The sequence below is a fragment of the Crassostrea angulata genome, chromosome 10 (genome assembly GCF_025612915.1).
Source record: "Crassostrea angulata isolate pt1a10 chromosome 10, ASM2561291v2, whole genome shotgun sequence".
NCBI classification, from domain to species: domain Eukaryota; kingdom Metazoa; phylum Mollusca; class Bivalvia; order Ostreida; family Ostreidae; genus Magallana; species Magallana angulata.
This window is the reverse complement of record NC_069120.1, coordinates 811304-827224: the sequence shown is the minus strand read 5'-3', so window position 1 is coordinate 827224 and position 15921 is coordinate 811304. Positions and strand designations below refer to the sequence as shown.

Here is a 15921-nt window from a genome sequence, read left to right as displayed (position 1 = left end):
TCACTCCCTTTTTCTTAATATCAATTAAAAGGTCTTGCAAACATAAACACAATTTGTATAACAAATGTTCACAACATTTTAACCATTCTTGAGACATCTGTACAAATGTGTTTGAAGGACCGACCCGTTAACTCCTAAATGGGGTCATAAACAAAAACATTTAAGGTAGCATATTTTACAGTACATTATTTTGAGCATTCTTTGTTTCACATTGCTTTTCAAAATATTTCTCCTTTTTCAGATATTAATGATCAACGTTTTGGACTTCTTACCCCTTTAAACCCTCAATTACGTAACATATGACTTTAGTATGGTACTGTAGAGATAAACAGCTGTACAATGAACATTTTTGTTTTTGTAATTAATAACAAATTATTGCTCAGTAAAGAGATATTGCAAAAAGATTTAGAGCCCTCTTGGCCCCTTATTTAAGGAGCAAGCCTCTTTTTCTTAATATCAAATGAAAATCCGTGAAAACGGATACAACTTTTGCATTAAATGTTATAATAAAATATTTACAGGTTTAAAAATATTTCAGAAAATGTGCAAAATATGTTTTGAAAAAATTGGTGCCAATTCTTGACCTCAGACGAGCTTCAACGTCTTGTGTATTATCCATATTTTAAAAACAATGCGGTACATCTACATACTTTTATCTACAATCCTTAAAAATTTCAACTTTCTATCTGGAATAGTTTCATAGGAGTTGCGTGGAAAAAATGACCCTTAAAATTTCATTAATTGTCAATATCTTAAACCGGAAGTGACGTCATCAACAAATTTAACTAAAAACATTTATCCCCTCCAATGCTCTATAAGTCCTGAAATTTGGTGCAAATCGGGTGAATATTTTTTGAGAAATAAAGCTTTAAAGAAGGCAGAAAAAGAATATAAAGAATAATAATAATAGAAAGAAACAGTAGAAAAACAAGAGGGTCTTCCGTCTGAAACGGAAAACCCTAATAAAGTAAAAGAAGGGTTCACATCGATCAAAAAAACAAAAAACAGAAAAATTAAACTCTCAATAACTACAATTTTCACAGATATTCTGCCAGTGGCTTTCGTATTCCTTATAATTACATCTTTTCAACAGCAAATATTTTTCAGTTAAGATTCTTTCTGTTATGACCTTTTTCAAGGCATGTATATTTGGTATCGGATTACTTTTATATTTACATGAAAAAATATATTGCTTCACAATAAGAGCTATCAGGTTAAAAAATTTATAACTTTCTTTATTTTTGTATTTTCCAAAAAGAACTGATTGAATATCAGATGTAATCGAGATTTCAAACTGTGTAAAAATCCACTCTTCAACATCACACCACAATTCTTTTACTATATTACATTCATAAAATAAATGACCAATACTTTCTTCATCTTTTTTACAAAAGGTGCAAACAGCAGATTCTGCTTTTTTTATATTAAAAAGATATTTATTTGTAGGGACAATCCTATGAAGTATTTGATATTGCAGCCAATGTAGTTTTGATTCCTGTGTACACTTAAAAGGGAGTTCAAAAATTCTACTCCAAGAAGTTTGTGAATAGTTATAACCCTTTTCTCTCCATTTTGATATCGATGTACATATTTCTTTTTTTTTTTTGTCTAATAGTATGTTGTACATGGGTTTACAACCTTTACAAGTATTAATAAACAATAGAATATGATTAGGGACAATTGGTCCATATTGTAATGTGTTCTGTAGGTTTGGTAAGTGTATATCTTGTGTATGTCGTCTGGTTGTAACTGCAGTTCTTAAACTTGCATACTCTATGAAATTTGTCTTTGGATTAATGTGTTTCAATTCATCAAAGTTTCTAAATGTTCCATCTATATTAAGCAGATCACTAACAAAAATAAATCCTTTATTAACATAACTTTTGATAAATATTGATTTATTGTCTATGGTGATTTTGGGATTGTGCCATATATTATCATTTATAATTTGGGTTCTACTAAGTGGCGTTTGTTCAATTATTATTTTTAACCACTTTAGGAGCAGTTCTTTCCAAAAAGAATTTTCTAATTTTTTACATAGAAGGTACGAATAATCAGTACCATTTCTCCATATTTCAGAGATACTAATTTTCAAAATTGATTCTAAAAGCTTTACCCATTTTGTATCAGTTTTAATTAGTCTTCCCATCCAAGTAGCTTTGAGTGCTGTGATAAAATTTCCATAATCAACCATTTTGAGACCCCCATGATTATAATCTTGTATAATTGTACTTTTCTTTACTTTATGAACTTTACAGCCCCATAGGAAATGGAAAATGACCAGTTATTTGATGTTAGTATTCTCCTGGCTTGAAAAAAGTGCGAAAAAAAACTTAAAAACTTGAAACACGGGAAGGCCAGATGAACGTCCACACAGGTAAGACCTCTATTGCGAAATACTTTAAACTGCTAAGAGGTCTGCAGCTTATATAGGGGTTGTAGGGATAACGGTCGTGAGAGAGAAATATGGCGGACAGTGCCTATTTACGAGCGGTGTTCAGCTTTAATATACACGGTTTTGAACGTATAGTTTTTTTAGTCGACTAGGAGTATTATTAGAAATACCCTGTGTTTCAGAATATTAAGCAATGATACATTGCGTACAACTTTGTAGTCAGATAAGTCCAACAACGATAAATATAAACAACAGACTGATCGTGGTGCACTTGTTGATGTGACGTCATATTGTAAATTTTGACGCATATTCTCTGTAGAGAGAGGCAGATCAATCAATGTTTTAACATGAGAAAATGCATTTTATAAATTAAAGAATTAAAGGATTATTATAAAAAAAACTATAGTTATATCATTAAATACTATCTACTATGCTTGTTTTGATTCGGCATGTAATTATTTTTTAGAGCGCGTATTATTTTTTTAGAGTGTTTAATGTACAAGTTCGATCTATCCTATCCTAGCCTATCTAAATCCACTTTTTACAAGGGCATACACTTAACAGATCATTTTGATCTTTTAGATATAAATTAGGGGATTTTAAATTTATTAGAAAGTGCTGCTGCTTTAAATAAATCTACAGAATAAATTATTAAATAGGTAAAATATTAAGCGGAGATCATATAAAATTCCAACCAGAGCTCATTTCTTTGATATTTATTCTAATAAAAGAGGAACTCTATACAAAGCAGCAGCACGTTTTAGAATCTACAGGAATAGTAGAATTTAATTATCATTTAAAATTTTAATTCAAAAAAGGGTATGCCCTTGTAATATTGAAATTTGTTTATGACTTCCAATCGGGAGAATTATCAACACATATCACGTGACCATCAATTCAGGGGACCACACTAACTGTCATACAAAGTAACATTTACTGCACTGTTTCATTTAATATCACATTTATATCATAATAAAATAACTTTACATAAATATTTTGTAATAATAAATGCATCGTTTTATGAATGTTTAAATCCGCTGATATTTTCATAGCAAGCATTAACAGTGCTGCTAACCGTCAAAATTCAAGGAACTCAATGATGCGATTGTGAATCTTTGTGAAACATTAAGTGCTACTTTAAGTGATTCGAGGGCAGGACAAAATCAGAACTGATGTGATTATGTAGTTACAAAATCAGATGTTATTATGTAGTTTCACTGCTTTCTGTATATATACCTGTACCTTTTGATAGTTAAAATTTTAATTGTGTTTTTATGGAACCTTTTCATTGCTGTGGAAAGCAATGACAAAAAGGGGAGAAATGTGTAAGAGGGCAAAGTATATTTAACATCAGGTTCGAGATTCACATTTACATTTTTTATAAAAGTTAAAATTTGGAAATGAAGTACTTTTATGCTTATATCCTAATTGAATAACTGTAATGATATCAGTATTTGGTTGTAAGTAATTTTTATTATCAATTTTTACACTTGTGAATCTGTCCATTGATTGGTAAATTTACGGTATAGGCAGTAGGCCATCTTTTGGCGGCATTTTCACCGTAGGTGTTGACAAGGGAAGACGTGTTGTACCTTTTGTCTGAAAGATTCCTCTTGTATGATGACGTCACAGTGACCGGAAGCCCTAATACCGCATTCCTTACTTAGGACCACTGTCAATATTGAACATTATTAAACAATCAAGAAAAAAAAGAACTGTAACACAAAGACCGTTTAATTATTTCTTATGTGTTACACATGTACAAAAATGTATTAAACCCTAACAATGTATTAAAACAAGAGTGAATATTGTAGGGGAGAGTTCTTTAGTCAGACACACTGCATCTGGGTGGTTTCCTGTAAGGGGTAGAGAGATGTTATAATTCTAACCAACGTGACCATGATTGTGGAGGTTTGTATTTGTACAAAATCAGAATAATTATCATTATAAAAAGCATAAAAATCCTTCTTTAATAGATCACCTGAGTGACTCAGGTGACTTACATGTATTGCTATGTGTTTTCGTCCATTGTCATGCAGTTGTCCTTCGTGCATTAGTAAACTCGGCAAATAATTAATTTGAACATTTTTAGTTTTTTTTTACCCTGCTTACTAGGATTATCACGACACTAAATGTGTTAATTTGTCGTTTATTTTTGGTAAAAACTGTAAAAATGTATTCAATTTTTAAAAATGTTCTATGTTGTCGAATATTAAGCAGTGTACATGGTTATGATATGCATGGATGCCAACAAGAACATTGTAAATTTCTTGCCCCCGGGTCCGGGGTTTTTGTGTTAAGTTAGATTTTAGCGTCCATATTCTAAATATGGATTCTTTGATTCATTGAGGAATTTCCTCTCTACTACTGAAGTGTTAGCAGTCAAACTATGTACATGATAAAGATGGAGAGGAAAGTCTGTACCTAAATTGTAAAATTTATGCCTTCTAAGTCAATGGTTCTGGTGTAAGGGTGAGACTCTATTTGTAATATAGTAAAAATGGAGCAAATCATCGAAATTACATATTATATATACTACTGGTCATCTAAGTGCAGTAAGAGGATCAACCAGAAGTGTAAAATGCAAAAATGCGTGACCCTTCCATCACGGGTTCTAGTGTGTGCAGGGGGGGGGGGGCAACAAAACACTGAGTAGGTGGTTTAGATGAGATAAAGATATTTTACCTAAATATAAAATTTATAACCTTATAGTTGAAAAGTTCTGTTTCTTTCTTTCCAAATGCATATATATAAATATATAATCAAAAAACAAAACGAAAATGAACAGTTCCAAATTTTCTTATATATATATATATATATATATATATATATATATATATATATATATATATATATATATATATATATATATATATATATATATATATATATATATATATATATATATATATATATAATTTATGATTCACATGTTGGAAATAAAAAAAACATTATTTAACCTGCCTCATGACAAAATAAGTTATCTAACTCATATTGGACATAATTCTCCCTTCTCCAGCAATTGAATAAAATCAAATATTTTGAAAATGCCATAATTCCAAATCCATTATCTTTTTAATTATTTGTCATCCCATGAATCATGTAAGTTTGTTTCTAGGCAAAATACTATTTTGTTTTAATCACTAAAATTGTGTACATTTTTCGTTATATACAAACATTTTTTACATATAATACATACACACGATTTGTTTACGTTTATGATACATACATGCCTTTTGTTTATATATAATACATATACAGAGTTTGTTTACATGTATATATATGTAGGTATACACACAGTTTGTTTATATATGTAGATATTCACACAGTTTGTTTATATATGAAGATATACACACAGTTTGTTCATATATATAGGTATACACACAGTTTGTTCATATGTGTAGGCATACACACAGTTTGTTCACATGTAATACTGGATTTTCTTCACTTTACCTGTGATCAACTCAGCCACAAACAGGTTGTCTCTGGTGTCCATACATAAACCCCATGGTTTCTGTAAATGACAATTGTCAATGTAGCGGAGGAACTGTCCATCTTGATCCAGAATGTGGATACGGTGGTTGTCACAGTCTGCTGTCAGGATCCGACCCTGGCTGTCTGTTGTGATACCGAGTGGATAGAATGATCCCTTTGTAGAAGAGGAGGTAGGACCAGTGTAGGTAAACCGGAGATTCCCGGCCTGATTGACAACCACTACTGCACCGGCTCTATAGTCTGAAACACATATATCTAGGTTCCTGTTCTCACTGATGAATTTACTGTTTATTATTCCACCAGATGAATAGAGAGGTTGTCCTTTGTTGTTGTACTGAATACTTTGTTTCTCTGTGGAGCCAGAGTAACACACAACTTTTGCTTCTTTATTATTATCACTGACCATGACGACCAGGAGGTCACCAGAGGAGGTACTACAGACACTGCGAGGTCTCCATCTCTGCAATCTGATCAATGTCTGTATCTGTGTATTCTTCACTATGTTCACAGTTCTATCATTGTCATCAGTATAAATTAGATCCTCACTCCTTGTCACTGCTATGTCCCGTGGATCGTTCCCTGAATTGGTTTGGACTGACTTCACTAGTTTTCCATGTAGGTTGTACAGTCTCATCTTTTTGTCTTGGCCACGCGTCCATAGTTCTTCATCCTTCAGACAAGACACATTAAGTAATCTATTAGAGTCTCCATACTCGGTGTTTATCTCTGTGATGATCCGTGGTACGTCAATGAGCGGTCTGTACGGGGGAGAGGACTCAGCGCCGGGGGAATCAATGGTGTAGACTTGTTCTTCAGTTTGGATAGATAATGCTGACAGTGAACCGATCGCAAACTGTTGATAAAGCTGTTCTTTGTTGATCTTCTGAGGGGTAAATCTTGGTAAGGACACTGTGAGTTTAGGAGGCAATCTTCTGAAGTCGGCGTTCCTGGATTTGTAGGCAGAGACAAGGCTGGCATCATTAGAGTCCAGTAACTTCTTCAAATCAGCAATACTCTGTGTGATTTCAGAAATGGTGCGTGTGATTTCATCTTCCTGTTTGTTTAAGACAGGCAGGTGTTTGGTGTCCATTTCATTGAGATCAGATTTCAGTTTTTGGATCATGGTGTCTATTTCTCTGTGCAAGGCTTCTCCATGTTTGTCTATATCTGATGTCAATTTCTGGTTGTTTTTATTCAGAGCAGCTTTCTGAACTGCGATGTTTGAGGCAATCTTTTGATATTTAGGATAAATGGATTTCTCTAGTTCTTTTAGATCCATCTCAATGACTTCTTTTTTTCTGTCCATGTCTTTTTTTATTTCTATAAAATTATGGCCGTGATGTTCTTCAGAGGTAGCACATTTTACACAAATAGGAATGTCACATTGTTCACAGTGAAGTTCACATTGTTTTATGAAATGTTTAGGACACTTTGGGTATTTTGGAGTAGATCCTCGCTTTTTAAATGGTACTACTTTGTGTTCTGTGGATTCATCAGAGAGGTGTTCCCCCACACAGGCTTTACACATATGTATGTGACAAATGTCACAGTACATTGGGGGGCCCGGGGTATCACAGAGACGACACCGTAACACATCCTGGGCACTGCGACGGGGATGCATGGTCAGGTTACTGGAGTATAGATCCTGAAATAAAATATCAATATTTATTCATAACGATATATATTTTAAAATTCCTGCTGTTTTTTGCCTTTAAGAAAATGTTTGTTACTTTTGACCATTCTGTCATGAAGTAAACTGATTTTTTTTCATTGAAATTTATCTCTAGCATACTTTGACATTTCCCAATCCTTGCATGTTAATTGTTACTATTGATTTCATAAAAAACATTGAAACATTTACTGGGTCTAATTGAATAAAAATATATAATTATAGATATTATTGATTCAAAGTAGACTATCTGTTATTCCAAAAGTTACAAACTAATTTACCTTAAACTTCTTTCATGGCGGTTCCAGGTATTTACTTTTTCTTGTCTGCTTACCTGCCTAAAGTCACTTGATAGATTTAAATGTCAGGGACAGACTAAATCGATGACCTATTTCTCTCTTTACAGTCTGATCAAAGCCAACCACTATACTATTTTACTTGATCTTACAACGAAATGAAACGGTTGGGCTGGCTTTAGTCAGATTGTATCTCCTATATTCCCCTCTGTCTGTCCTGTGTTGAAAATCATTTATTAAAGCATTGTAAAAGTCTCTGAATATGTAATATATTAAAAGAATTTTCAGCCAGCAAGTGAAAATTAAATTAGAACGTTAATACGTATTACATGTGTAGAAGGCTTAGATATAACTAAAACCATATACAATTTACGTATATCAAAACTTATCTGATTTATGTAATAGATGAGATATGAAATGATTTAGTTAAATAAAGTTGGTGCGTTGCCGTGAAAAATAATGACGTATTTAAATTGAAACAACCTTGCACTTTATTCTTTGGAAAGCCAAAAGGATATCCATAAAAAAATTAAAAGAATATCACTGGGGACAAGTGGTTTTTATGTTGGGGGCAAGTTGTCTTGACTGGGGCAGGGTGTGCTGAATTGGGGCAGATTGTCTTGACTGGGGCATGGAGTCCTGAATTGGAGGCAGGTTGTTTTTTGTTGTCTCTGTAGTGACATGTTTTAGGGGAGAGTTGTTCTGACCTTCATATCAACCACCAAAGATAGCATTTTACTAAATATACTAGTAGTTACATCTCTCTCTCTCTCTCTCTCTCTCTCTCTCTCTCTCTCTCTCTCTGTGTGGGTGTGTGTTATTGATCATTAGGGCCTCGATATATGGGTCCCCTAGAGTCATTAGTCTTTTATTCCTTCTATCCATCCATCCTTCCATCTGGATATCCGATTATAATTGTACAAAGCATATAGTTGATTTTCCCTTTTACCTAAATATAAAATTTATAACCTTATAGTTGAAAAGTTCTGTTTCTTTCTTTCCAAAATGCATATATATAAATATATAATCAAAAAACAAAACGAAAATAAACAGTTCCAAATTTTCTTTTATATATATATATATATATAATTTATGATTCACATGTTGGAAATAAAAAAAACATTATTTAACTGCCTCATGACAAAATAAGTTATCTAACTCATATTGGACATAATTCTCCCTTCTCCAGCAATTGAATAAAATCAAATATTTTGAAAATTCCATAATTCCAAATCCATTATCTTCTTAATTATTTGTCATCCCATGAATCATGTAAGTTTGTTTCTAGGCAAAATACTATTTTGTTTTAATCACTAAAATTGTGTACATTTTCCGTTATATACAAACATTTTTTACATATAATACATACACACGATTTGTTTACGTTTATGATACATACATGCAGTTTGTTTATATATAATACATATACAGAGTTTGTTTACATGTATATATATGTAGGTATACACACAGTTTGTTTATATATGTAGATATTCACACAGTTTGTTTATATATGAAGATATACACACAGTTTGTTCATATATATAGGTATACACACAGTTTGTTCATATGTGTAGGCATACACACAGTTTGTTTACATGTAATACTGGATTTTCTTCACTTTACCTGTGATCAACTCAGCCACAAACAGGTTGTCTCTGGTGTCCACACATAAACCCCATGGTTTCTGTAAATGACAATTGTCAATGTAGCGGAGGAACTGTCCATCTTGATCCAGAATGTGGATACGGTGGTTGTCACAGTCTGCTGTCAGGATCCGACCCTGGCTGTCTGTTGTGATACCGAGTGGATAGAATGATCCCTTTGTAGAAGAGGAGGTAGGACCAGTGTAGGTAAACCGGAGATTCCCGGCCTGATTGACAACCACTACTGCACCGGCTCTATAGTCTGAAACACAGATATCTAGGTTCCTGTTCTCACTGATGAATTTACTGTTTATTATTCCACCAGATGAATAGAGAGGTTGTCCTTTGTTGTTGTACTGAATACTTTGTTTCTCTGTGGAGCCAGAGTAACACACAACTTTTGCTTCTTTATTATTATCACTGACCATGACAACCAGGAGGTCACCAGAGGAGGTACTACAGACACTGCGAGGTCTCCACCCCCGTAGTCTGATTACTGTCTGTATCTGTGTATTCTTCACTATGTTCACAGTTCTATCATTGTCATCAGTATAAACTAGATCCCCACTCCTTGTCACTGCTATGTCCCGTGGATCGTTCCCTGACTTGGTTTGGACTGACTTCACTAGTTTTCCATGTAGGTTGTACAGTCTCATCTTGTTGTCCTGGCCACGTGTCCATAGTTCTTCATCCTTCAGACAGGACACATTGAGTAATCTATTAGAGTCTCCATACTCGGTGTTTATCCCTGTAATGATCCGTGGTACGTCAATGAGCGGTCTGTCCGGGGGAGAGGACTCAGCACCGGGGGAATCAATGGTGTAGACTTGTTCTTCTGTTTTAATAGATAATGCTGACAGAGAACCGATCGCAAACTGTTGATAAATCTGTTCTTTGTTAATCTTCTGAGGGGTAAATCTTGGTAAGGACACTGTGAGTTTAGGAGGCAATTTTCTGAAGTCGGCGTTCCTGGATTTGTAGGCAGAGACAAGGCTGGCATCATTAGAGTCTAGTAACTTCCTCAAATCAGCAATACTCTGTGTGATTTCAGAAATGGTGCGTGTGATTTCATCTTCCTGTTTGTTTAAGACAGGCAGGTGTTTGGTGTCCATTTCATTGAGATCAGATTTCAGTTTTTGGATCATGGTGTCTATTTCTCTGTGCAAGGCTTCTCCATGTTTGTCTATATCTGATGTCAATTTCTGGTTGTTTTTATTCAGAGCAGCTTTCTGAACTGAGATGTTTGAGGCAATCTTTTGATATTTAGGATAAATGGATTTCTCTAGTTCTTTTAGATCCATCTCAATGACTTCTTTTTTTCTGTCCATGTCTTTTTTTATTTCTATAAAATTATGGCCGTGATGTTCTTCAGAGGTAGCACATTTTACACAAATAGGAATGTCACATTGTTCACAGTGAAGTTCACATTGTTTTGTGGAATGTTTAGGACACTTTGGGTAATTTGGAGTAGATCCTCGCTTTTTAAATGGTACTACTTTGTGTTCTGTGGATTCATCGGAGAGATGTTCCCCCACACAGGCTTTACACAGATATATGTGACAAATGTCACAGTACATAGGTGGGCCCGGGGTATCACAGAGACGACACCGTAACACATCCTGGGCACTGCGACGGGGATGCATGGTCAGGTTACTGGAGTATAGATCCTGAAATAAAATATCAATATTTATTTATAACTATATATCTCTTAAAGTTCCTGGTGTTTTTTGCCTTTAAGAAAAATTTTTCATTGAAATTTATCTCTAGCATACTTTGACATTTTCCAATCCTTGCATGTTAATGGTAACTATTAATTTCATAAAAGTATTGAAACAATTACTGGGTCTAGTTGAATAAAAAAGATATAATTATAGTTATTATTGATTCAAAGTAGACTATCTGTTATTCCAAAAGTTACAAACTGATTTACCTTAAACTTCTATCATGGCGGCTCCAGGTATTTACTTTTCCTTGTCTGGTTACTTGCCTAAAATCACGTGATAGATTTAAATGTCAGGGACAGACTAAATCGATGACCTATCTCTTTCTTTACAGTCTGATCAAAGCCAACCACCATACTTGTTTACTTGATCCTACAACGAAATGAAAAGGTTGGGCTGGCTTTAGTCAGACTGGTTCTCTTATATTCCCCTCTGTCTGACCTGTGTTGAAAATCATTTATTAAAGCATTGTAAAAGTCTCTGAATATGTAATATATTAAAAGAATTTTCAGCCAGCAAGTGAAAATTAAATTAGAACGTTAATGTGTATAAAATGTGTAGAAGGCTTAGATATAACTAAAACCATATACAATTTACGTATATCAAAACTTATCTGATTTATGTAATAGATGAGATATAAAATGATTTAGTTAAATAAAGTTGGTGTTTTGCCGTGAAAAATAATGACGTATTTAAATTGAAACAACCTTGCACTTTATTCTTTGGAAAGCCAAAAGGATATCCATAATAAAATAAAAAGAATATCATCGCGGACAAGAGAATTTTATGTTAGGGGCAAGTTTTCTTGACTGGGGCAGGGTGTGCTAAAATGGGGGCAGATTGTCTTGACTGGGGCATGGTGTCCTGATTTGGAGGTAGGTTGTTTTTTGTTGTCTCCGTTGTGAAATGTTTTAGGGGAGAGCTGTTCTGACCTTCATATCAACCACCAAAGATAGCATTTTACTAAATATACTAGTAGTTACATCTCTCTCTCTCTCTCTCTCTCTCTCTCTCTCTCTCTCTGTGTGGGTGGGTGTTATTTATCATTAGGGCCTCGATATATGGGTCCCCTAGAGTCATTAGTCTTTTATTCCTTCTATCCATCCTTCTTTCCATCTGGATATCCGATAATAATTGTACAAAGCATGTAGTTGATTTTCCCTTGGCCCAATTTGGCTCATACTTCATCCCCAGAGTGTCTTTGGGTAAAAAAATGTTCAGTGACTTTGAATTAAGTTTGTATGATAACAGGACATAGAAGACCTATGTGTAAAGTCCTTGTTTTGGGGCATATATAGCTTTTCCTTTCCCATAAGTCTGATCGAATCTATAATTAAGTGAAAGCCTTTTCTGTGCCATGAAGGCGCTTAAGACCGGTGCTGCTCCGAGGTTTCCAGGGTGCTAGGCGGATGAGATTCATTGACTCCCTGTTACAGTTTCGATGTTGTATATACCGGTACTTGTCTATTTTTTGTTATTCTGGAACTCTTACTTAAGCACCTGATTTTCTCTGGTTTCATTTATTACTAACAGACACAGGTTCTGAGTTGAGAAAAAAAGTTTACTTATTTATTTTTGTTCTATTTGTAAAATTAGAGGTCTTTGGAAAACATTGTTGTTTCAATGAATTTTATTTGTAATTTCTATTGTTTGAATGTTCTTTGCGTATGTTACCGTATTCGTTTGTTAAGTTTGATGAGTAGTTCATTTTTTCTTTATATACTAGTAGTAAAGTAGGTGGAGTATATTTTAAGAGCTGTCACAAATAGAGTTGTAAAAGTATATGTCGTATTTAGTGACTCTAAACAGTGTAATTTGTAAGTTAATGTCATCAGTATTTCAAGTCAAGTGTAAAGTTATTCAGTATATATAATATTATATTTCGTAAAATGCAAGGAAATGTAATGCAGCGCTGTCTCGTGCACCACTTTGTCTCACTGTTATGTACGATTTGCTCCTTATTTGTATTATTGTGTATGAGTAACTCAATGTGTATGTTCTGTGCAAACAGGTCCCTAATGGAGTATCGAATGGATACATAGTAAATGAAGTTCTGAAATAATCCTGTGTTCCTATCTGACCTCTAAGTGCCTTTTGATGACTGTTGACATTAACCCATGAATTTGTTGTGCAATTATTAATGAACATAAATTGTGAAAATGTTACTTTTGTTTTTTTAACTGTTTCACTCTGGAGATATCGTTTAACCTTCTTTGTCCACCCGCAACACGGATGGGACACCAGTCCATTGCAGGTTTTCTCCCAGCGTAAACCGGTACCCAAAGTACATTGTCTAAGTGCACAACACATAACATCAAGAGACCAGAGGATTTGAAACAGCAACCTTTTGGTTACTTGTCCAACGCCCATGACCACTGAGTCACGTGCTCCATCCATGCTATGTAGCTGAAGTTTAAATTAATCACATACTAATCCATGCATAGTACACTTCAGTCGGAGGTTATAAAATAAAGCCCATTTTAACAATCATTATTTTGAATAAATGTGTCATTTTGTAAGCCAAAAACTGCTTGATGATATGATTGTAAACTGTGGGTTTAAATAAATTGTGGACAATGATATGCAGACAAATTACATTATGATTTCGCTTTGTGAGTGGCCGTAATAACTTATTTTGAATTTTTAATAAATAATTTATTAATAAACCAAGATACAGACAAAATATAAACAAAACCTATCGGCTTTAGAAAAGGAAATGCCCAAACAGATTAACAGTATTTATGGCTACCAGTCTACCAGATTAACGTCTGGAATTCGCCATAAATTACAAACAGGAGGATAAATTCTGCAAAGTGGTCATACTGGACAAGCAGCTACGACGTTCTACCTGACCAAACCGGTTATGCTAAAATAGGCCTGTTAGCAATGCTCTCAACATAGAAGTATTGAACACAACTTCTCCACAAAATTACAGCTATTTACAAAAACAAATGAAACTAAAGCAAAGCTCGTTCGAGAGCAACGAGTGGGTCTTCCGTTAATGTCGAAAGTAAAGCTAGAAGTTCCTCTAAGAAGCAGAGTTCTTTAACCAATAACAGTAAGTAACTAAAACAAAAAGAAAAAAATCGTATCATTCTTAGTTCGAGTTAATAAAATCCGAATTATTTGAAATACGAATTAATCTTCGTGATTTCAACAACGACTTAGCAAATAAAAATCCGAATGTGTTTAAGAACGATTTAACAATAATCGAATTATTTAAGGTAAGAGTTAATTTAACTTTGAAAATAACACTATTTTCTTATCCAAGAATGCGGAATCACAATTTCTGGAAAAAATCAATTTTTAAAACCCAAAAATCTCTGTAGTGCAACTTTCGATTTAAAAATGGATTTCAGCGTTAGATTCAGGTTAAAAATTTGTTTGTTTTTGCGTAATCATTGATATCAAACTGTTGCTCAGGAAAGAGTTATCATAAAAAGACTGTGTAGCCCTCCTGGTTCCTAATTTGAGGGAATAGTCCCTTTTTCTTGATATCAAATAAAAGATCTTGCAAACATAAACACATTTTGTTTTACAAGTGTTCACGAAATGTTAACCATTCTTGAGATATCTGTACAAATGCGTTTTAAGGGCCGACCCTTTAACTCCTAAATGGGGTCATAAACAAAAACATTTAAGGTAGCATATTTTACAGAACATTATTTTGAGCATTTTTTGTTCTACATTGCTTTTCAAAATATTTCTCCTTTTTCAGATATTAATGATCAACGTTTTGGACTTCTTGCCCCTTGAAACTAATTACGTAACATATGACTTAAGTATGGTACTGCATAGATAAACAGCTGTACAATAAACATTTTTGCTTCTATAATTAATAACAAATTATTGTTCAGTAAAGAGATATTGCAAAAAAGATTAAGAGCCCTCTTGGTCCCTTATTTAAGGAGCCAGTCTCTTTTTCTAAATATCAAATGAAAATCCGTGAAAACTGATACAACTTTTGAATTAAATGTTATAACAAAATATTTACAGGTTTTAAAAATATTTCAGAAAATGTGCAAAAAAAAATTGAAAAAATTAGTGCCAATTTTTTTTACCTCAGACGAGCTTCAACATCTTACGTATTATCCATATTTTAAAACAATGCGGTACATCTACATACTTTTATCTACAATCTTTGAAAATTTCAACTTTCTATCTGGAATAGTTTCAGAGGAGTTGCGTGGAAAAAATGACCCTTGAATTTCATTAATTGTCGATATCGTAAACCGGAAGTGACGTCATCAACAAATTTAATTAAAAACATTTATCCCCTCCAATGCTCTATAAGTCCTGAAATTTGGTGCAAATCGGGTGAATAGTTTTCGAGAAATCAAGCTTTAAAGAAGGCAGAAAAAGAATATTAAGAATAATAATAATAGAAAGAAACAGTAGAAAAACAAGAGGGTCCTCCGTCGGAAACGGAAGACCCTAATAAAGAAAAAGAAACCGTAGAAATACAACAAGAGGGTCTTTCGTTTCCAACTAATAAACTGACTACAACTTCATGACACATTATAAAAAGCATTATAAGACCCCCCCCCCCCCCATTAAGTCACTTGACTCTGACATGAGCGACTCCGGTGACCTATTTGTGTTGCTATATGTTTTCGTCCAATGTCGTGCAGTCGCCCGTAGAGCTTTAAAGCTGAACACACCTCGTAAATAGGCACCGTCACACAGGTACCTGGTATAGAAA

The 15921-nt window shown here is 33.8% G+C and overlaps 2 protein-coding genes across 2 annotated transcripts; both read right to left on the bottom strand.

Annotated features, from left to right (window-relative positions):
* Positions 1-5816: 5816 nt before the first annotated feature.
* On the bottom strand, positions 5817-7514 carry LOC128165678 (uncharacterized). Its single transcript, XM_052830454.1, has one exon. The coding sequence runs from the start codon at positions 7509-7511 to the stop codon at positions 5817-5819; it is 1695 nt and encodes a 564-aa protein (XP_052686414.1). The 5' UTR covers positions 7512-7514.
* Positions 7515-9164: 1650 nt separating this feature from the next.
* Positions 9165-11144, bottom strand: LOC128165677 (uncharacterized). The gene has a single exon (XM_052830453.1). It carries the CDS (start codon positions 11139-11141, stop codon positions 9447-9449), a length of 1695 nt encoding a protein of 564 aa, XP_052686413.1. The 5' UTR covers positions 11142-11144; the 3' UTR covers positions 9165-9446.
* Between the last annotated feature and the right edge of the window lie 4777 nt (positions 11145-15921).